General features: G+C 42.5%; 1 protein-coding gene across 1 annotated transcript; it reads left to right on the forward strand.

The window, feature by feature from the left end:
* Positions 1–887: 887 nt before the first annotated feature.
* On the forward strand, positions 888–6,964 carry LOC120041402 (piggyBac transposable element-derived protein 4-like). Its single transcript, XM_038986358.1, has 4 exons — positions 888–929; positions 2,448–2,562; positions 5,272–6,257; positions 6,801–6,964. The coding sequence occupies exons 2-4, from the start codon at positions 2,477–2,479 to the stop codon at positions 6,962–6,964; spliced, it is 1,236 nt and encodes a 411-aa protein (XP_038842286.1). The 5' UTR covers positions 888–929; positions 2,448–2,476.
* Positions 6,965–22,742: the final 15,778 nt, after the last annotated feature.

Consider the following 22,742-nt stretch of genomic DNA (forward strand, 5'->3'; position numbering starts at 1 on the left):
CTGCAAGGGCCGCGGCTTTTGTGGAGCGATGGCTAACGACGCTTCGTGGGTGTCAGTTGTTGATGTGTGCAGAGGGTCCCTGGTTCGCGCCCGTGTCGGGGCGAGGGGACGACGTAAAGTTATACTGTTACATAGATAAAAACTAATGTGAAAAATGAACAGAGCAAATGTGTATTAAAACACTACCTATTCATATAAGTATTTATTAAGCATCTACATATTCATATTAAGCTTCTACTTCTGTGTACAGGACGGTTTTATTTGTAAGACGTAAGAGAAAATATATCAGCTTATTGTTAAATTATTATGACGTTCTTTCCAATTCAAAAAAGTGTAGTAACTATTGTTTCCAAACTGCGTTACTCACTCCAGCCAGCAGATGGCGAAGTGCGTCTTTCATGTGATGCTTCTTGCGTGATGTATAATTTACTGGACGGGGCGCTTCTTCAGGAACAACAACACGGCTACTCTTTCAACCACCTCGGTAGCTTGCTAGCCAACATAACATTGAAAGATTGACGCTTTGGACCATGTTAATGTACATTTGCTAATCTCAGTGTTGTAAACGCAGTTCAGTTGACGTATCAACTGGTTAACTTTAACCTAATTTGCTTGTTCAATTTGCAAACTTGTTAAATATTGATACTGAGCCTAGCACTAGGCTAGTCGCTAATGCTAACTAGCTAGCTAGCTAACATCCCTGATCATGAGTTCACTAAACTACTCATCCCCTGCTAATGAAGAGGAGGTCTGCTGTATGCAGAAAAAAGCTCTGGGACTGAACAATGTCGTGGAAGAAGGAGAGGATGTTATAGAGGAAACAGAGGAAGAACCTTTTAGAGAGGAAGAGGATGCTATCTCAGTAGAGGTGAAGAAGGAAGACGTTTTGGGAGTGAAAAAGGGGGAGACAGAATATCAGATTAACACCAGTGAGTATTGTCTTAAAAACAGGGGCACAAACTGTTGTTGAACTAATGTGGTTTTTAAGGGGCATTATACTGAAGTTCTACACTTGAATATGTTGTTCAGTACTGTAGGAATTGTTGAAGGGGCAATCTGCCATTGGTACATATATTTTTGGCACTTTTCAATTAGAAGTATTTAATTCTCCATGTGGTCTGTATTAAAGTTCCCCTCATCTAATATAACAGGCTTTTAAAATTAAATATTGGTGCATAATGTATACTTATATCAAAGGGATGCAAAAGGCACCCCTAGAAGGCCAGCATCCCGGAGTCGCCTCTTCACTGTGGACGTTGAGACTGGTGTTTTGTGGGTACTATTTAATGAAGCTCAAGTTGAGGACTTGTGAGGCGTCTGTTTCTCAAACTAGACACTCTAATGTACTTGTACTCTTGCTCAGTTGTGCACCGGGGCCTCCCACTCCTTTTTCTATTCTGGTTAGCGCCAGTTTGTGCTGCTGTGTGAAGGGAGTAGTACACAGCTTTTTACGAGATCTTCATTTTCTTGGCAATTTCTCGCATGGAATAGCCTTCATTTCTCAGAACCAGAATAGACTGACAAGTTTCAGAAGAAAGTTCTTTGTTTCTTGCCATTTTGAGCTTGTAATCGAACCCACAAATGCTGATGCTCCAGATACACAACTAGTCGAAAGAAGGCCATTTTTATTTATATACTTTAATCAGAACAACAGTTTTCAGCTGTGCTAACATAATTGCAAAAGGGTTTTCTAGTGGTCAATTAGCCTTTTAAATGATAAACTTGGATTAGCTAACACAACGTGCCATTGGAACACAGGAATTATGGTTGCTGATAATGATCCTCTGTAGATAATAATGGGCCTCTATAATCCACAAATAATCAGCCATTTCCAGCTACAATAGTCATTTACAACATTAACAATGTCTACACTGTATTTACGATCAATTTAATGTGATTTTAATTGACAAAAAGACATTTCTAAGTGACCCCGAACTTTTGAACGGTTGTGTATATCCTAACACGATCCATGTTGGAAACAGCATTCTGCATGAATTCCGACTCTTTCAACTTGCAACAAAACAATTTTATGAAATCTAATTGGCTAAACGTTGTTTAACACGGTCAAGTTTGGTTTTTGTGCAATCCTCAGACTCTTGTTTCATCATTCTACATTACGTATTGGCTATACAACACTTGAATTAGCCCATAAAGGGTCTTGGTCCAATGACCACCTATCGTTTTGAAACCTAGCTAGATAGCCAATGAGCTGGGCTTTCCAGCAGTATGTGAACGCCGTTTGTAGGACAAACAGCCATCATGCTAGAGCTGTGCACAACAGAGTTCATTCTCTGGTGAAAGGAAACAGGACGCACTGTAGTTTACGTTTCACAGCAGTTCCTTCTCTTCTACAAACTTCTCAAATCTGAAAAAGTTAAACATGGCTACTAAGAGTGGAAAAGCTCAATCTCAGTCCAAGTATAAACATTTTGATGATATTATTTCAGAAATTGACCCGGAGAGTGACACAGAAGGAATGGATGAGGACTCTGTGAGTGACCACAGTTATGATTCCAGCGCGGAAGAAATGTTTTTGGAAGGAAAAGATCCACTTTTAGATCAGTAAGTAAAATAAGTTTTTGCTTCTCATGCTAATGCAGTTGTTTAAATGTTGTATTCATTTTATTTATTATTTATTTATATATACACTGCTCAAAAAAATAAAGGGAACACTTAAACAACACAATGTAACTCCAAGTCAATCACACTTCTGTGAAATCAAACTGTCCACTTAGGAAGCAACACTGATTGACAATAAATTTCACATGCTGTTGTGCAAATAGAATAGACAAAAGGTGGAAATTATAGGCAATTAGCAAGACACCCCCAATAAAGGAGTGAATCTGCAGGTGGTGACCACAGACCACTTCTCAGTTCCTATGCTTCCTGGCTGATGTTTTGGTCACTTTTGAATGCTGGCGGTGCTTTCACTCTAGTGGTAGCATGAGACGGAGTCTACAACCCACACAAGTGGCTCAGGTAGTGCAGTTCATCCAGGATGGCACATCAATGCGAGCTGTGGCAAGGTTTGCTGTGTCTGTCAGCGTAGTGTCCAGAGCATGGAGGCGCTACCAGGAGACAGGCCAGTACATCAGGAGACGTGGAGGAGGCCGTAGAAGGGCAACAACCCAGCAGCAGGACCGCTACCTCCGCCTTTGTGCAAGGAGGAGCAATGCCAGAGCCATGCAAAATGACCTCCAGCAGGCCACAAATGTGCATGTGTCTGCTCAAACGGTCAGAAACAGACTCCATGAGGGTGGTATGAGGGCCCGACGTCCACAGGTGGGGGTTGTGCTTACAGCCCAACACCGTGCAGGACGTTTGGCATTTGCCAGAGAACACCAAGATTGGCAAATTCACCACTGGCGCCCTGTGCTCTTCACAGATGAAAGCAGGTTCACACTGAGCACATGTGACAGACGTGACAGAGTCTGGAGACGCCTTGGAGAATGTTCTGCTGCCTGCAACATCCTCCAGCATGACCGGTTTGGCGGTGGGTCAGTCATGGTGTGGGGTGGCATTTCTTTGTGGGGCCGCACAGCCCTCCATGTGCTCGCCAGAGGTAGCCTGACTGCCATTAGGTACCGAGATGAGACAATTAATCTTCTCCTTTCCCCCTTCTGATAACCAGGTGGCGAATCGCATCTCTGCATGTCTGGCAGACATATCAGTGTGGATGACGGATCACCACCTCAAGCTGAACCTTGGCAAGACGGAGCTGCTCTTCCTCCCGGGGAAGGACTGCCCGTTCCATGATCTCGCCATCACGGTTGACAACTCCATTGTGTCCTCCTCCCAGAGTGCTAAGAACCTTGGCGTGATCCTGGACAACACCCTGTCGTTCTCAACTAACATCAAGGCGGTGACCCGTTCCTGTAGGTTCATGCTCTACAACATTCGCAGAGTACGACCCTGCCTCACACAGGAAGCGGCGCAGGTCCTAATCCAGGCACTTGTCATCTCCCGTCTGGATTACTGCAACTCGCTGTTGGCTGGGCTCCCTGCCTGTGCCATTAAACCCCTACAACTCATCCAGAACGCCGCAGCCCGTCTGGTGTTCAACCTTCCCAAGTTCTCTCACGTCACCCCGCTCCTCCGCTCTCTCCACTGGCTTCCAGTTGAAGCTCGCATCCGCTACAAGACCATGGTGCTTGCCTACGGAGCTGTGAGGGGAACGGCACCTCCGTACCTTCAGGCTCTGATCAGGCCCTACACCCAAACAAGGGCACTGCGTTCATCCACCTCTGGCCTGCTCGCCTCCCTACCTCTGAGGAAGTACAGTTCCCGCTCAGCCCAGTCAAAACTGTTCGCTGCTCTGGCACCCCAATGGTGGAACAAACTCCCTCACGACGCCAGGTCAGCGGAGTCAATCACCACCTTCCGGAGACACCTGAAACCCCACCTCTTTAAGGAATACCTAGGATAGGATAAAGTAATCCTTCTAACCCCCCCCCCCCCCCTTAAAAGAGTTAGATGCACTATTGTAAAGTGGTTGTTCCACTGGATATCATAAGGTGAATGCACCAATTTGTAAGTCGCTCTGGATAAGAGCGTCTGCTAAATGACTTAAATGTTAAATGTAAATGAGATCCTCAGACCCCTTGTGAGACCATATGCTGACACATGCACATTTGTGGCCTGCTGGAGGTCATTTTGCAGGGCTCTGGCATTGCTCCTCCTTGCACAAAGGCGGAGGTAGCGGTCCTGCTGCTGGGTTGTTGCCCTCCTACGGCCTCCTCCACGTCTCCTGATGTACTGGCCTGTCTCCTGGTAGCGCCTCCATGCTCTGGACACTACGCTGACAGACACAGCAAACCTTCTTGCCACAGCTCGCATTGATGTGCCATCCTGGATGAGCTGCACTACCTGAGCCACTTGTGTGGGTTGTAGACTCCATCTCATGCTACCACTAGAGTGAAAGCACCGCCAGCATTCAAAAGTGACCAAAACATCAGCCAGGAAGCATAGGAACTGAGAAGTGGTCTGTGGTCACCACCTGCAGAACCATTCCTTTATTGGGGGTGTCTTGCTAATTGCCTATAATTTCCATCTTTTGTCTATTCCATTTGCACAACAGCATGTGAAATTTATTGTCAATCAGTGTTGCTTCCTAAGTGGACAGTTTGATTTCACAGAAGTGTGATTGACTTGGAGTTACATTGTGTTGTTTAAGTGTTCCCTTTATTGTTTTGAGCAGTGTATATGTTTATTATACCTGTTGATACAGGGCTCATATGTGAAACTATTCTAACTGAACATTTTCATTCACAGTGGCACTGATTCCGACTGGGAGCCCCCAGCGCCAACTTGTTCATCCAGCTGGACCCCTGCTGTCTCTGGGCCATCTACAGGTGTGAAGGCACCGACAAAGAAGCGGAAGAGGGGAAGTGTGCCACCTGCTAACAAAGGGACAGAAGGGCGTTGGCACACTGTCCTAGAAGATGACGTGGAGCCACCCCAACCAACTTTTCGGCCGAAAAGGAAGCCAGGACCTCAGGTGAACTCGACCACAACTTACAGCCCCCTTCAGCTTTTTCAGTTGTTTTTCACACAATCCGTTGTAGATTCGCTTGTGTCTAACACGAATAAGTATGGGAAGAAGAAGCAGGCAGGCAAAAAGGTAGCATGGAAGCCCATATCCATGTCAGACTTTTTCTGCTACCTTTCACTGGTCATCTACATGGGGCTGGTGAAGCTGAAAAGCCTGACGGACTACTGGAAAACGTCATCACTCTACCAACTGCCTTTCCCCATGACTGTTATGTCCTGCAAAAGGTTTCTGGTTCTTTCACAGGCGCTTCATATCAGTGACCCAAAGGTTGATGAAGAGAATGACAAGAAGAGAGGCACAGCAACGTTTGATAGACTGTGCAAAATAAAACCTCTCTACTCCAGTATTGTTGAGGCCTGCAAGACGTACTTTCAGCCAGCCCAGAACGTGTCAATCGATGAGAGGATGGTAGCCTCAAAGGCCAGAATTGGCCTCAAACAATACATGCGAAACAAACCAACCAAGTGGGGTTACAAGCTGTTTGTGTTGGCTGATTCTGTGTGTGCCTACACATGCAATGTTTTTGTCTATGAGGGGAGGAACAGTTTTGCTACCGGTAAGGGACTTGGCTATGACTCTGTAATGGAGTTATTGGATTTTCAACTGCTAGGGAAGGGCTACAAACTTTTTGTGGATAACTTCTACACAAGCCCTACCCTGTTTGCAGACCTTAGGAAGCGGGAAGTGTGGGCTTGTGGCACCATTCGTACCAACAGGGTGGGCTTTCCGAAGACGAAGGTGAACGACATGCCTAAGCAGGCTGAGCGGGGGACCATGCGATGGATCCGTGAAGATGGCCTGCTTTTTGTAAAGTGGATGGATACCAGAGAGGTGGTGATGTGCACAACAATCCACAAGTCCTTCAGTGGGGATCATGTGGTCAGACGTGTCAAGGATGGTGCCGGGGTATGGACCACCAAAAATGTTCCCATTCCAGCTGCAGTAAAGGACTACAACAAGAGCATGGGCGGTGTGGACCTATCAGATGCGCTGATAGGCTATTACAATGTTCTCCATAAGACAATGAAATGGTACAAGACCTTCTTCTATCATTTCATCGACATTGCTGTGGTGAATGCATTCATCCTACACAAGGAAATGGCTAAGAGCTGTGGAAAGCCCTTCCTCTCACAGAAAGCCTTCAGAGAGCAGCTCATCAAGGAGCTTGCTGGCTACAGCACCACTGCACCACGCCCTGTCCCTTCTGCTCCTGCCACAAGTGTTCATCTGCCCAAATATATTTGTGCAGGCATAGATGTGCCTAAGGGCCAAAAGGGCACAGCATGGAGGCGTTGCTGTGTTGTTTGCAAGATGAAGTCCCCCATCACCTGCACCACATGCTCGGTGACCCTCTGCTTTACATCAGAAAGAGACTGCTATGGCATCTGGCATCAGCAGCAGAATATTGTGTAGAGCTTTGGCAAAGCGGGTGGGGTTATATCCTTCCTGTTTGGCCCTGTCCGGGGGTCTCATCGGATGGGGCCACAGTGTCTCCTGACCCCTCCAGTATTTATGCTGCAGTAGTTTTCTATTAACAGTGTGATTTAGAGCAAAAACCAGGAAAACAGGGACAAATCAGAAACCTGGAAAACCTAAACGGAGAAAATGGAATTGGGTAAAGAAATATATATATAAATTGATAGAGATGTTATATATAGATAGAGATGTTATAGAGCCCTAAATAATGTAGAAATGTTATCTTATTACTGGATTATCTAGGGATAGTGTAGAGTAACAGCTGTGTCCTGAAGTGACCTTTAACCTCCCTGCTCCTCAATACTTCTTCCACTGGATCAAAGCTTCAGCCAAGTAGGATACATGATAGTGGCAACACATGGAGTAGGGTTGGATATAGTCATGGTAGGATATATGATAGTGGCAACACATGGAGTTGGGTTGGATATAGTCATGGTAGGATACATGATAGTGGCAACACATGGAGTTGGGTTTGATATAGTCATGGTAGGATACATGATAGTGGCAACACATGGAGTAGGGTTTGATATAGTCATGGTAAGCAAAATACTTTTCTCAATATATTGTGCAGCTTTCTGTTGCAGGATCTTTTTATGGGGGGGTGCCCTTTTTTGTTTACACATCACACACATGGTTATGGGCTTAAAAAAGAAGACACCAGTACCATGTCAGATACAGTTGAAATGTATTCATATTTGAATTTGCATCCCAATATGACACTTTAAATACATAACAGAAGACTGAAATGTAACAAAATGCCTCGTGTGTTTATTGAACTGTACACTGAGATGCTCAGTTGGTCAATATTCCCCTCCAGTGATTCTCCAACATCTTGTCAACATGTTCAATAAAAATGGATCAGATATCTAATACCAGTCTATCTTTATAGACATGTATCCATAATAAGACTTAGGCCTCCCATATAGTCTGCAGAAACCTCTCCAAAATGTCACATTTTTTAAACATCTTTATTTTCATGCATATAACTTGTCAAAAAACTTTTTTTATTACCAAATTCTATCTTTCGTGTGGACAATATTTTGTTCATGTTTTCATGAGTGTTTGAGATTAGGTCCCTGAAGGGTCAAAAACCTCTTCAAATAGAAGTATGTTTACAGCACAATATATCTTACAGGTAGGTCCTCTCTCACTCGCTCTCATCATGTCACAGCTGACAGGCTCCCAGAGGAAAGGTAATAAAAGGCCCCAGCTCACTCAACTGCCCCTCCCCTCTCCAACAGACATCAACCCAGAACATCCTGAAGACAGAACATCTAAAAGATAATTTGGGAATCCTTTCTTCCTCATGGAGCTTTTTGAAAGTGAGATCAATATTCAATGTGAAGTTTGTACAGTGCCTTCAGAAAGTATTCAGACACCATGACTTTTTCCACATTTTAGAAAGTTACAGCCTTATTTTGAAATGGATTTAAAAAATATATTTATATATTCAGCAAACTACACACAATAGCCCATCATTTGGGGCGGCAGGTATTGGATAAAAAATATACCTTCTTTACATAACAGTAAGTATTCTGACCCTTTATATGAGACTGTCAGAGTAAAAACCAAGCCATGAGGTAGAAGGAATTGTCTGTAGAGCTCCGAGACAGGATTGGGTCGAGGCACAGATCTTGGGAAGGGTACCAACACATTTCTGCAGCATTGGAGGTCCCCAAGAACAGAGTGGCCTCCATCATTCTAAAATGGAAGAAGTTTGGAACCACCAAGACTCTTCCTAGAGCTTGCGGCACGGCCAAACTGAGCAGTCGGGGGAGATGGGCCTTGGTCAGGGAGGTGACCAAGAATCTGATGGTCACTCTGACAGAGCTCTAGAGTTCCTCTGTGGAAATGGGAGAAACTTCCAGAAGGACAACATCTCTCCACCTCTCCACCAATCAAGCCTTTATGGTAGAGTGGCCTGACGGAAGCCACTCCTCAGTCAAATGAACATGACAGCCCACTTGGAGTTTGCCAAAAGGCACCAAAAGGACTTTCAGACCATGAGAAACCAGATTCTCTGGTCTGATGAAACCAAGATTGAACTCTTTGGCCTGAATGCCAAGCGTCACGTCTGGAGGAAACCTGGCACCATCCCTAGGGTGAAGCATGGTGGTGGCAGCGTCATGCTGTGGGGATGTTTTTCAGCAGCAGAGACTAGGAGATTAGTCAGGATCAACGGAAAGATGAACCGAGCAAAATACAGAGAGATCCTTGATGAAAACCTGCTCCAGAGCGCTCAGGGCCTCAAACTGAGGGCGAAGGTTCACCTTCCAACAGGACAACAACCCTAAGCACACAGCCAAGACAATGCAGTAGTGGCTTCGGGTCAAGTCTCTGGTCTCTGAATGTCCTTGAGTGGCCGAGCCAGAGCCCGGACTTGAACCCGATCTAACATCTCTGGAGAGACCTGAAAATAGCTGTGCAGCGATGCTCCCCATCCAACCTGACAGAGCTTGATAGAATCTGCAGAAATGAATGGGAGAAACTCCCCAAATACAGGTGTGCCAAGCTTGTAGCATCATACCCAAGAAGACTCAATGCTGTAATCGCTGCCAAAGGTGCTTCGACAAAGTACTGAGTAAAGGGTCTGAATAGTTATGTAAATGTTATTTTTCAGTTTTTTATTTTTTAATAAATTAGCAACAATTTCTAAAGACCTGTTTTTGTTTTGTCATTATGGGATATTGTGTGTAGATTGAGAGGGAAAAAGTGATTTAATACACAATAGAATAAGGCTGTAATGTAACAAAATGTGGAAAAAGTCAAGGGGTCTGAATACTTTCTGAAGGCATTGTATATAGCCATGTTATAAAGTATGAAAAGGCTTGTTCATTCACGTCATGAATTCACTATGACATCATCATATTTGTATATATCCTAATTAAACAACTTTTGATGGAAACATGGTTATTATTTATTTAACAATGTAAGTCAACTGAGAACACATTCTCATTTACAGCAACAACCTGGGGAATAGTTACAGGGGAGAGAAGGGAGGATGCATGAGCCAAATTGTAAACAGTTTCCTCCCATGCATGCTGTTCTCAGTTGACGTCCCATCTGAAAGATGGCACCCGACACAAGGCAATGTCCCCAATCTGAATACTTTCCAAAGGCACTGGAAGTGATTGAGGAGACACCGTAATTGCTATATTCTAATTAAAATGATTGACCCATAAGAGAACACATGACCAAAGCAAGGCGTGACCATTTAGAAATAAAACAATATTCTTAATGATAAACATAATCTAATAAACAAATGTTTGCATAACCAACCAGGACCAACCCTGTTTAGCTTTAGAAGCAAGCCAGCTGTGGGAAGTAAGGTGGTATGCTGCTGGCTCCAAAATCAAGCTATATACAGCCTAATTGTTTTCCCCTCAGGAAGCTCTGGTAAACAGTTGATGTAGTACACTGCTGCCACCACCAGGCCTGGAGGGCATTTTGACTTTGTTGATTGCGAGTTGTGTTGCTAAAAACGTAGCAGCTAACTAACTGGCTACTGATCAACCTATTGTGTGTATTGAACATTCACATTCATATTGGACAGCATTACCTGTATAGTAGCACCAACACCCATCAGCCCAATCTCTTCTTGATGTCAAAGCTGCAGTGTATTGTTGCTATAGGAGTATTAAATTAATGAATAATCCTATTTATTTAAAGCCCCGCTAAGATGTCACCATACTATTCCTTTAAAGCCCCTCTGTCAGATATAAATCATCAGAGTGGGAAACCAACTGACATGGAAACAATGGAGCAAATGTATCACTATCAGAGGGGTGTATTATGACATCAGATAGAACCCCGCCCACATTCCACTGAAAAGGCAGCGCGCGAAATTCAAAAAAATAAAAACTGAAATATTTAGCTTTCACACATTAACAAGTCCAATACAGCAAATGAAAGATAAACATCTTGTGAATCCAGCCAACATGTCCGATTTTTTAAATGTTTTACAGCGAAAACACCACGTATATTTATGTTAGCTCACCACCAAATACAAAAAAGCACAGACATTTCTTTCACAGCACAGGTAGCTTGCACAAAACCAACCAAACTAACCAAGAACCAACCAAACTAACCAAGAAACAACTTCATCAGATGACAGTCTTATAACATGTTATACAATAAATCTATGTTTTGTTCGAAAAATGTGCATATTTCAGATATAAATCATAGTTTTACATTGCAGCTACAATCACAAATAGCACCGAAGCAGCTAGAACAATTACAGAGACCAACGTGAAATACCTAAATACTCATCATAAAACATTTATGAAAAATACATGGTGTACAGCAAATGAAAGACAAACATCTTGTGAATCCAGCCAATATTTCAGATTTTTTAAGTGTTTTACAGCGAAAACACAATATAGCATTATATTAGCTTACCACAATAGCCAAAAACACAACCCATTTATCAGCAGCAAAAGTTAGCGATCGCAAAAAAACAGCAAAAGATATATAATTTTTCACTAACCTTGACAAGCTTCATCAGATGACAGTCCTATAACATCAGGTTATACAATACACTTATGTTTTGTTCGAAAATGTGCATATTTAGAGCTGAAATCCGTGGTTATACATTGTGAAAACGTAGCAACTTTTTTCCAGAATCTCCGGATATATTTCTGACACTCACCTATTCTGACCAAATAACTCATCATAAACTTTACTAAAAGATACATGTTGTACAGCAAATGATAGATACACTAGTACTTAATGCAATCACCGTGTTGACATTCTAAAAATAACTTTAGTACGACATACAGCTTACGTTATAGCAAGACAGCGGCCAAAATCAGGGCAAAAAATAATACTAAACATTTGACAGAAATACGAAATAACATCATAAATGGGTCCTACTTTTGCTGAGCTTCCATCAGAATCTTGTACAAGGGGTCCTTTGTCCAGAATAATCGTTGTTTGGATTTAGAATGTCCTCTTCGTCTGTCGAATTAGCAACCAAAGCTAGCCAAGTGGCGCGAAGCTGTCCATCGTCACCAAACGCAGAGAACGGAACACGCCAAAACTCCCGATAAACTTTCAATAATCTGATAAAACTATATTGAAAAAACATACTTTACGATGATATTATCACATTTATCAAATAAAATCAAAGCCGGAGATAATAGCCGTCTATAACGAAAGCTTTTCAGAAGGCAATCCAGAGTTCCTTCCCGCGCCTTCCTGAACAAAGGAAATTGGGGTCATGTCATTCCAAGAGCTCTCTTTTGACCTCAGATCAAGCTATACACTCCATTTCACCTCTCACTGCCTATTGACATCTAGTGGAAGGCGTATGAAGTGCATGTTTATCCATAGATTTCAAGCAAATGAATAGGGAGGCCCTGGAACACAGCCTCGATTTCAGATTTTTCACTTTCTGACAGGAAGTTCGCTGCAAAATGAGTTCTGTTTTACTCACAGATATAATTCAAACGGTTTTAGAAACCTGAGAGTGTTTTCTATCCAATAGTAATAATAATATGCATATTGTACGAGCAAGAATTGAGTACGAGGCAGTTTAATTTGGGAACGATTTTTTACAAAGTGAAAACAGCGCCCCCCTATCCCAAAGAGGTTTTAACTTGTATTTTTCCATTCGGCACATGGGAATTCAACAGCAAAAGTATTTTTTTGGTCTCGTAAAGCCTTTGATCAGCAATAAGTCTGTCTGATAAAAACATTTCTTGTGGAAAAATGCATATATTGTTTAATGCTGATTTTAGAATATTCACATGAACAACTGTTGCAAATTACATGGAAACTTAGCTACTAAGGTGGATATTGATCCAACACCTGCAGCTTATTCAAACCAGCCCACTAGGCACAAACATCAGTTCAACATCTAGTTTCTATTTACATTTCTTAGAGTCGTCAACTAAAGTCAATTCAACATGAAATCAACATAAAATGTCACCTGTCATTGGATTTAGGTTGCAAGTCCATGAAACAAAAGGTGTTTTGTTGAAATGACGTGGAAACGTTTATTCAACCAGTGGAAGCTTGCACCCAGGAAAGTGGAACGAGGAACTCTTCTTTGAGACAATGATGAAACAGCAATCCGTGGGAGAGTTGTGGTGGATATTATAAAATAAGGATCTGCTGGAGTCCAAGTCAAACCAAGATTCTTTATTTCTGAGCTCAGAGAGAATAACAGTTACACAGCGCAGTGTAGACAGTTTGAATTCCTGAAGCATTAGGTGATGAGCACATATCTTTATAGTTTCCTGTTCCTGGGAGGGACTTTATTCATACAAAGACACAGGGGCAGCTAGTTTGCAACGCAGGATGATACTCCCAGGAACAGGAGATTATAATAGGTCAGTTTCACAAGGTTCGTCTGTGGTGGTTAATTTCTGTATTACCAAATGAGGAGAGACAAACTTCACACACCAATCAGAGTTATACTTAAACTACATCTTTAATCATAAGATCTTTGCAATGACTTTCAACAATTCACTATTTCTAATGAACCGTTGAGAGTGGTAAGACAATGGCTACTGAGATCTGTTATAGCAAAGATCCACCCCCCTAGTCGACATAACAAACCACAGATATTAGGAACAGTTCACAAAGTGAGACTTTATAATGAGAAAGGAGTATCCCGTAGCCAGATAGCATTCCCCATAATTTATCATTCAGTTTGGTCCCTAAGACGAGGTTCTAATCTCGTTCCTGGTACTTCATTGCACAAAAACACCAACTCATCCAATGGCATAACTCAATTGTCAACTCTATCAATTGTCAACTCTAGATACTCCCATCTGAAGTAAAACCCCTTCTTGACCCCACTCCTGGACAAGCTCACTGAGGGGAGTGAGCCTCTAGGTCATACACTATCCCAGGATAAGTGCAACATCACAGAGGACATACAATGGTTCCAGACACTGCCATACACCTCCCCCCAATGCCAAAGGAGGGAGTGACTTGCGCACAGACATTGTGGAAACCAGTAATTGGTTCCCCATTAATCACACCATCCCTTCACATAGTTTAACAGATACATTCACATATGAAGACAATGTTCCCTCCTGTCCTCTTCCCTTCCTGAAATTCTGCATAGCACCAGGGACATGTGAGAGACAAGCCTGACCTCTCACCTCTCTGGGCCCCAGGTGACTGAGCCCCAGCTGAGGGAAGAAGTGCAACTGCCAACACCAGAGTCCGAAGGGATACATTCTAATAACAAGTATATCACATAAGCATATTATGCAGATAAGACATCTTAATTATCTATGTTACCCAACTAATTCTGATTCATCCACCACAAGTCACATACTCAGATATGTGGACACATACAATTAACATTTTGCATTGCAGAGTCTGTGAACATTTTCATTTCATTAAATCATCAGTGGGCCAACATTGCAAATGTAAACAACGGAACAAATGCATCACATCCAAATATCACTTTATATCTGTAGTGCTGGAGGAAAGACACCCAGATAAACACAAACACAGAGTTTAAAAAAGGACCATTTAAACACATGGAATCTGACCTACTCTATATTCAAACTCCATATTCAATTCATGTTTTCTAATAAAAACATACAAATATATGTTTTAGTATACTTTGTACAATTCAAGTTCATATGGTAAAAACAGGTAATCATTATCAGTCAACAATACAAGACAGCAAGTCCCCTGTGTGTATTGTCTCATGCCATTTCAGCACCCCCAGCTGGTTGAAACACTTTCCACATTGGGAGCAGCGGTAAGGCTTCTCCCCGGTGTATTCTCTCATGTTTTTTCAGGTTCCCTAAATCGTTAAAACTCTTTCCGCACTGGGAGCAGTGGTAAGGCTTCTCCCCTGTGTGCATTCTCTCATGTTTTTTCAGGCTCCCTAAATCTTTAAAACTCTTTCCACACTGGGAGCAGTGGTAAGGCTTCTCCCCTGTGTGTATTCTCTCATGCTTTTTCAGCTCCCCTGACTGGCTGAAAAACTTTCCACACTGCGAGCAGCGGTAAGGCTTCTCCCCTGTGTGTATTCTCTCATGCTTTTTCAGATACCCTGACCGGTTAAAACTCTTTCCACACTGCGAGCAGTGGTAAGATTTCTCCCCTGTGTGTATTCTCTCATGTTGTTTCAGGTCCCATAACTGGTTAAAACACTTTCCACAGTGGGAACACTGGTAAGGCTTTTCAACTGTATGTATTCTCTCATGTTGTTTCAGGTTCCCTAACTGGTTAACCAGTTAAGGGACCTGAAACAACATGAGAGAATACACACAGGTGAGAAGCCTTACCACTGCTCCCAGTGTGGAAAGAGTTTTAACCATTTAAGTAACCTGAAAGTTCATGAGATAATACACACAGGGGAGAAGCCTTATCACTGCTCCCAGTGTGGCAAGTGTTTTAAAACACTTTCCACAGTGGGAACACTGGTGTCTTCTTGTTGGTTTGGACGTCCCTGGCTCTGGTTCCTCTGAGTCTGGTCTTTCTCCTGCCAAAGACAATGTGTTTTTAAAAAAAGAGACCTGAATGAAATCTCCACATGATAAATAGGCCTTGCTACGAGGGTAAATCCTAATCAGATCGCTCAATAACCTAAGGCCAGTTTTAACAATCTTGGTGTGATTTTAAAACAAATGTTGTAGAGTTTCCTGGTAATTACTGATAATGTTAACATTACTTTTTTATTCATTCTGCTTTACAAGTCAGAACACAAAAAACTAAACCGTTCTTGGACACTCAAGACACAGACGTCGCTTAATTCCAATCGAGCAGGTGGTTCTAAATATATAACTTTCATAGCTGTATGATACAGAATGCGAGCTACAGCTGTGGCCAAAGGTTTTGAGAATGACACAAATATTAATTTCCAAAGTTTGCTGCTTCAGTGTCTTCAGATATTTTTGTCAGATGTTACTATGAAATACTGAAGTATAATTACAAGCATTTCATAAGTGTCAAAGGCTTTTATTGGCAATGACATGAAGTTGATGCAAAGAGTCAATATTTGCAGTGTTGACCTTCTTTTTCAAGACCTCTGCAATCCACCCTGGTGTCAATTAACTTCTGGGCCACAACCTTAGATGACAGCCTATTCTTGCATAATCAATGCATGGAGTTTGTCAGAATTTGTGGGTTTTTGTTTGTCCACCCGCCTCTTGAGGATTGACCACAAGTTCTCAATGGGATTAAGGTCTGGGGAGATTCCTGGCCCTGGACCCAAAATATTGATGTTTTGTTCCCCGAGCCACTTATCACGTTTGCCTTATGGCAAGGTGCTCCTTCTTGCTGGAAAAGGAATTGTTCGTCACCGAACTGTTCCTGGATGGTTGGGAGAAGTTGCTCTCGGAGGATGTGTTGGTAGCATTCCTTATTCATGGCTGTGTTCTTAGGCAACATTGTGAGTGAGCCCACACCCTTGGCTGAAAAGCAACCCCACACATGAATGGTCTCAGGATGCTTTACCGTTGGCATGACACAGGACTGATGGAAGCGCTCACCTTGTCTTCTCCGGACAAGCTTTTTTCCAGATGCCCCAAACAATCGAAAAGGGGATTTATCAGAGAAAATGACTTTACCCCAGTCCTCAGCAGTCCAATCCCTGTACCTTTTGCAGAATATCAGTCTGTGTGCAGATGCACTCACACCTGCCTGCTGCTATTCCTGAGCAAGCTCTGTACTGGTGGTGCCCCGATCCCGCAGCTGAATCAACTTTAGGAGACGGTCCTGGCGCTGGCTGGACTTTCTTGGGTGCCCTGAAGCCTTCTTCACAACAATTAAACCGCTCTGAAGCCTTCTTCACAACAATTGACCCGCTCTCCTTGAAGTTATCGATGATCCGATAAAGGGTTGATTTAGGTGCAATCTTACTGGCAGCAATATCCTTGCATGTGAAGCCTTTTTTTGTGCAAAGCAATGATGACGGCGCGTGTTTCCTTGCAGGTAACCATGGGTGACAGAGGAAGAACAATGATTCCAAGCACCACCCTCCTTTTGAAGCTTCCAGTTTTGGGGGGGATTCTGTTCATTTGCATGGCAAAGAGGGACTTTGCAATTAATTACAATTCATCTGATCACTCTTCATAACATTCTGGAGTATATGCAAATTGCCATCATACAAACTGAGGCAGCAGACTGAAAATTCATATTTGTGTCATTCTCAAAACGTTTGGCCACAACTGTACACACTTCCTTAAACATAAAACAAGTAAATAAGTAATTTTAAGTGGAAGTCCAAAACTTGTTTTTACGTCGAAGACACAAAGCACATCAGTAAAATCTCCCCGTTGTCGAAAGGGTTCGACGCCTGCTGTTTAAATGGCCCAATTTCTTATTTAGACGTTCACAGATTTTCAACATTTTGACTATCGCTGATGTCATATTTTGGGAAAAGTAAAAAATAAAGTGAAATATTTGGGAAGATGTTCCTAAAAGTAACTACAATGAACAAAAATATTAACGCAACATGTAAAGTGTTGGATGTTTCATGAGCTGAAAAAAAAGATTGCAGAATTTTTTACATCCCTGTTAGTTAACATGTATTCTTTGCCAAGATAATCCATCCACCTGACAGGTGTGGCATATCAAGCTGATTAAACAGCATGATCATTACACAGGTGCACCTTGTGCTGGGGAGAATAAAAGGCCACTAAAATGTGCAGTTCTGTCACACAACACAATGCCACAGATGTCTCAAGTTTTGAGGGAGCGTGCAATTGGCATGCTGACTGCAGGAATATCCACTGGAGCTGTTACCAGATAATTGAATGTTAAATTCTCTACCAGAAGCCACCTCCAATGTCATTTTAGAGAATTTGGCAGTACATCCAACTGGCCTCACAACCACAGAACACATGTAACAACGCCAGCCCAGGAGCTCCACATCGTCTGAGACCAGCCACCCGAGTTTATTTCTCTTTGTAATGAAGCCCTTTTGTGGGGAAAAACTAATTCTGATTGGCTGGGCCTGGCTCCACAATGGGTGGGCGTATGCCCTCCAGGGCCCACCAATGGCTGCGCCCCTGCCCAGTTATGTAAAGTTCATAGATTAGGGCCTCATTTATTTATTTAAAATCACTGACTCATATAAACTGTAAATCTTTGTTTATATTTTGGTTCAGTATACACACACACAGTGCATTCGTTAAAAACTTCTCTAGGATAGGGGTCAGCATTTTCACGTTTGGATGAAAAGCATATCCAAATTCAACTGCCAGCTACTCATCCCCAGAAGATAAGATGTGCATATTATTAGTAGAATTGGATGGAAAACACTCTGAAGTTTCTAAAACTGTTTGAATCATGTCTGTGAGTATAACAGAACTTATTTATCAGGCGAAACCCAGAGGACAAACCATTCAGATATGTTTTTTTTGAGGTCACTCTCTTTTCAATTATTTTTCATTGAATCCAGATTTCTAAGGGACAGTTCCTACCGCTTCCAAAGGATGTCAACAGTCTTTAGAAATTGGTTGAGGTTTTTCCTTTGTGTAATGAAGAAGTACGGCCATCCAGAACGAGGGTAACTTGAAGTGTACTGTTAGATAGAGGCGCGTGACCAGAAAGCTAGCTACAGTTTGTTTTCCTCCCGTATTGAACACAGATCATCCCGTCTTCAATTTTATCGATTATTTACGTAAAAAAATACCAAAAGTTGTATTACAAAAGTAGTTTGAAATGTTTTGGCAAAGTTTACAGGTAACTTTTGAGATACTTTGTAGTCACGTTGCGCAAGTTGGAACCGGTGTTTTTCTGGATCAAACGCGCCAAATAAATGGACATTTGGATATATATATCGACGGAATTAAATCGTACAAAAGGACCATTTGTGATGTTTATGGGACATATTGGAGTGCCAACAAAAGAAGCTCGTCAAAGGTAAGGCATGAATTATATTTTTATTTCTGCGTTTTGTGTCGCGCCTGCAGGGTTGAAATATGCTTCTCTCTCTTTGTTTACTATGGTGCTATCTTCAGATAATAGCATCATTTGCTTTCGCCGAAAAGCCCATTTGAAATCTGACATGTTGGCTGGATTCACAACAAGTGTAGCTTTAATTTGGTATATTGCATGTGTGATTTAATGAAAGTTTGATATTTATAGTATTTTAGTTGAATTTGGCACACTGCATTTTTACTGGCTTTTGGCCAGGTGGGAGGCTAGCGTCCCACATATCCCAGAGAGGTTTTAATTTTTCAGACCCCATCACCTTTTCCAAATTTTGTTACATTTCAGCATTATTCTAAAATTGATTCAATTGTTTTCCCCCCCTCGTCAATCTAAACTCAGCAAAAAAAAGAAACGTCCTCTCACTGTCAACTGCTTTTATTTTCAGCAAACTTAACATGTGTAAATATTTGTTGGAACATAACAGGATTCAATAACAGACATAAACTGAACAAGTTCCACAGACATGTGACTAACTGAAATTGAATAATGTGTCCCTGACCAAAGTGGGGGGGGTCAAAATAAAAAGTAAGTCAGTATCTGGTGTGGCCACCAGCTGCATTAAAGGAGGACTGTAGCTTCTAATGATGAATTACTATGGAGTCTGATGCTTTAAAGGAGAAGTTTAACCAAAATCCAGAAACTCCTAAGTGATTCCATACATTGAAACTAGTCCAGTGGATTATTTCCCTCTCCCTGTAGTGCTGTACTGAAACAGCTGCAAAATGTGACTCGTGACGTTGCTGGATGCGGGCCTCGCTCTGCTGCTTTGCCAGTTAATTTGTTATTTTATTACAGCTTTGGCCTTTGTCTTTCACCTGGAGTTGTTTATTTATGTCTGAGAAAAAAACACTTTTCAACATAAAACATATACAAAATAAACTCAGCAAAAAAAATTACGGGTCTTTTTCAGGACCCTGTTTTACAAAGAATATTCGTAAAAATCCAAATAACGTCACAGATCTTCATTGTAAAGAGTTGAAACACTGTTTCCCATGCTTGTTCAATGAACCATAAACGATTAATGAACATGCACCTGTGGAACGGTCGTAAAGACACAAACAGCTTACAGACGGTAGGCAATTAAGGTCACAGTTATGAAAACTTAGGACTCTAAAGAGGCCTTTCTACTGACTCTGAAAAACAAAGAAAAAAGATGCCCAGGGTCCCTGCTCATCTGCGTGAACGTGCCTTAGGCATTCTGCAAGGAGGCATGAGGACTGCAGATGTGGCCAGGGCAATAAATTACAATGTCCGTACTGTGAGACGCCTAAGACAGCGCTACAGGGAGACAGGACGGACAGCTTATCGTCCTCGCAGTGGCAGACCACGTGTAACAACACCTGCACAGGATCGGTACATCCGAACATCACACTTACAGGTACAGGATGGCAACAACAACTGCCCAAGTTACACCAGGAACGCACAATCCCTCCATCGGTGCTCAGACTAGAGGTCGACCGATTATGATTTTTCAACGCAGATACCGATTATTGGAGGACCAAAAAAGCCAATACCGATTAATCGGCCGATTTTTATTTATTTATTTGTAATACTGAAAATTACAACAATACTGAAGGAACACTTATTTTAACTTAATATAATACATCAATACAATCAATTTAGCCTCAAGTAAATAATGAAACATGTTAAATTTGGTTTAAATTATGCAAAAACAAAGTGTTGGAGAAGAAAGTAAAAGTGCAATATGTGCTATGTAAGAAAGCTAACGTTTCAGTTCCTTGCTCAGAACATGAGAACATATGAAAGCTGGTGGTTCCTTTCAACATGAGTCTTCAATATTCCCAGGTAAGAAGTTTTAGGTTGTAGTTATTATAGGAATTATAGGACTATTTCCCTCTATACCATTTGTATTTCATTAACCTTTGACTATTGGATGTTCTTATAGGCACTTTAGTATTGCAAGTGTAACAGTATAGCTTTCGTCCCTCTCCTCAATCCTCCCTGGGCTCGAACCAGCAACACAACGACAACAGCCACCATCGAAGCAGCGCTACCCATGCAGAGCAAGGGGAACAACTACTAGAAGGCTCAGAGCGAGTGACGTTTAAAACGCTATTAGCGCGCGCTAACTAGCTAGCCATTTCACTTCGGTTACACCAGCCTCATCTCTGGAGTTGATAGGCTTGAAGTCATAAACAGCGCAATGCTTGACGCACAACGAAGAGCTGCTGGCAAAACGCATGAAAGTGCTGTTTGAATGAATGTTTACGCGCCTGCTTCTGCCTACCACCGTTCAGTCAGAAACTTAGATACTTGTATGCTTGTATGCTCAGTCAGATTATATGCAACGCAGGACACGCTAGATAATACCTAGTAATATCATCAACCATGTGTAGTTAACTAGTAGTTATGATTGATTGTTTTTTATAAGATAAGTTTAATGCTAGCTAGCAACTTACCTTGGCTTACTGCATTTGCGTAACAGGCAGTCTCCTTGTGGAGTGGAACGAGAGAGAGGCAGGTCGTTATTGCGTTGGACTAGTTAACTGTAAGGTTGCAAGATTGGATCCCCCGGGCTGACAAGGTGAAAATCTGTCGTTCTGCCCCTGAACAAGGCAGTTAACTCACCGTTCCTAGGCCGTCATTGAAAATAAGAATGTGTTCTTAACTGACTTGCCGAGTTAATTAAAGGTATAAAAAAAATATATAATAATAATAATAATTCGGCGCCCCAAAATACCGATTTCTGATTATGAAAACTTGAAATCGGCTCTAATTAAATCGGCCATTCCGCTTAATCGGTCGACCTCTAGCTCAGACTGTCCGCAATTGAATGAGAGAGGCTGGACTAAGGGCTTGTAGGCCTGTTGAAAAGGCAGGTCCTCACCAGACATCACCGGCAACAACGTCGCCTCTGGGCACAAACCCACCGTCACTGGACCAGACAGGACTGGCAAAAACTGCTTTTCACTGACAAGTCGCGGTTTTATCTCCAGGGGTGATGGTCGGATTCGCGTTTATCGTCGGATTCGCGTTTATCGTCGAAGGAGGGGATTTGTAGGTGGAGGGGCCGTCATAGTCTGGGGCGGTGTGTCACAGCATCATCAGACTGAGCTTGTTGTCATTGCAGGCAATCTCAACGGTGTGCGTTACAGGGAAGACATCCTCCTCCCTCATGTGGTACCCTTCATGCAGGGTCATCCTGACATTACCCTCCAGCATGACAATGCCACCAGTCATACTGCTCCTTCTGTGCGTGATTTCCTGCAAGACAGGAATGTCAGTGTTCTGCCATGTCCAGCGAAGAGCCCGGATCTCAATCCCATTGAGCACTTCTGGGACCTGTTGGATCGGAGGGTGAGAGCTAGGGCCATTCCCGCCAGAATTGTCCGGGAACTTGCAGGTGCCTTGGTGGAAGAGTGGGGTAACATCTCACAGCAAGAACTGGCAAATCTGGTGCAGTGCATGAGGAGGAGATGCACTGCAGTACTTAACCTGTTTGGGATAAGGGGGCAGCATTTTCACGTTCGGATGAAAAGCATGCCCAGAGCAAACTTCCTGCTACTCAGGCCCAGAAGCTAATATATGCATCTTATTAGTAATATTGGATAGAAAACACTCTGAAGTTTCTAAAACTGTTTGAATTATGTCTGTGTGTATAACAGAACTCATATGGCAGGCGAAAACCTGAGAAAAATCCAACCAGGAAGTGGGAAATCTGAGGTTTGTAGCTTTCAACTCATTGCCTATCGAATGTACAGTGTCTATGGGGTCATATTGCAGCCTTCCTAAGGCTTCCACTAGATGTCAACAGTCTTAGAACATTGTTTGAGGCTTCTAC

The sequence above is a fragment of the Salvelinus namaycush genome, unplaced genomic scaffold, assembly GCF_016432855.1.
Source record: "Salvelinus namaycush isolate Seneca unplaced genomic scaffold, SaNama_1.0 Scaffold46, whole genome shotgun sequence".
NCBI classification, from domain to species: domain Eukaryota; kingdom Metazoa; phylum Chordata; class Actinopteri; order Salmoniformes; family Salmonidae; genus Salvelinus; species Salvelinus namaycush.

What these genes read in the sequence shown, in the direction of transcription:
- LOC120041402 (XM_038986358.1), top strand. Translation starts at nt 2,477, where the DNA reads ATGGATGAGGACTCTGTGAGTGACCACAGTTATGATTCCAGCGCGGAA. An exon ending in AAAGATCCACTTTTAGATCA is followed by an intron (nt 2,563 to 5,271) that starts GTAAGTAAAATA and finishes TTTCATTCACAG; the next exon opens with TGGCACTGATTCCGACTGGG. An exon ending in GTGGGCTTGTGGCACCATTC is followed by an intron (nt 6,258 to 6,800) that starts GTACCAACAGGG and finishes ATATTTGTGCAG; the next exon opens with GCATAGATGTGCCTAAGGGC.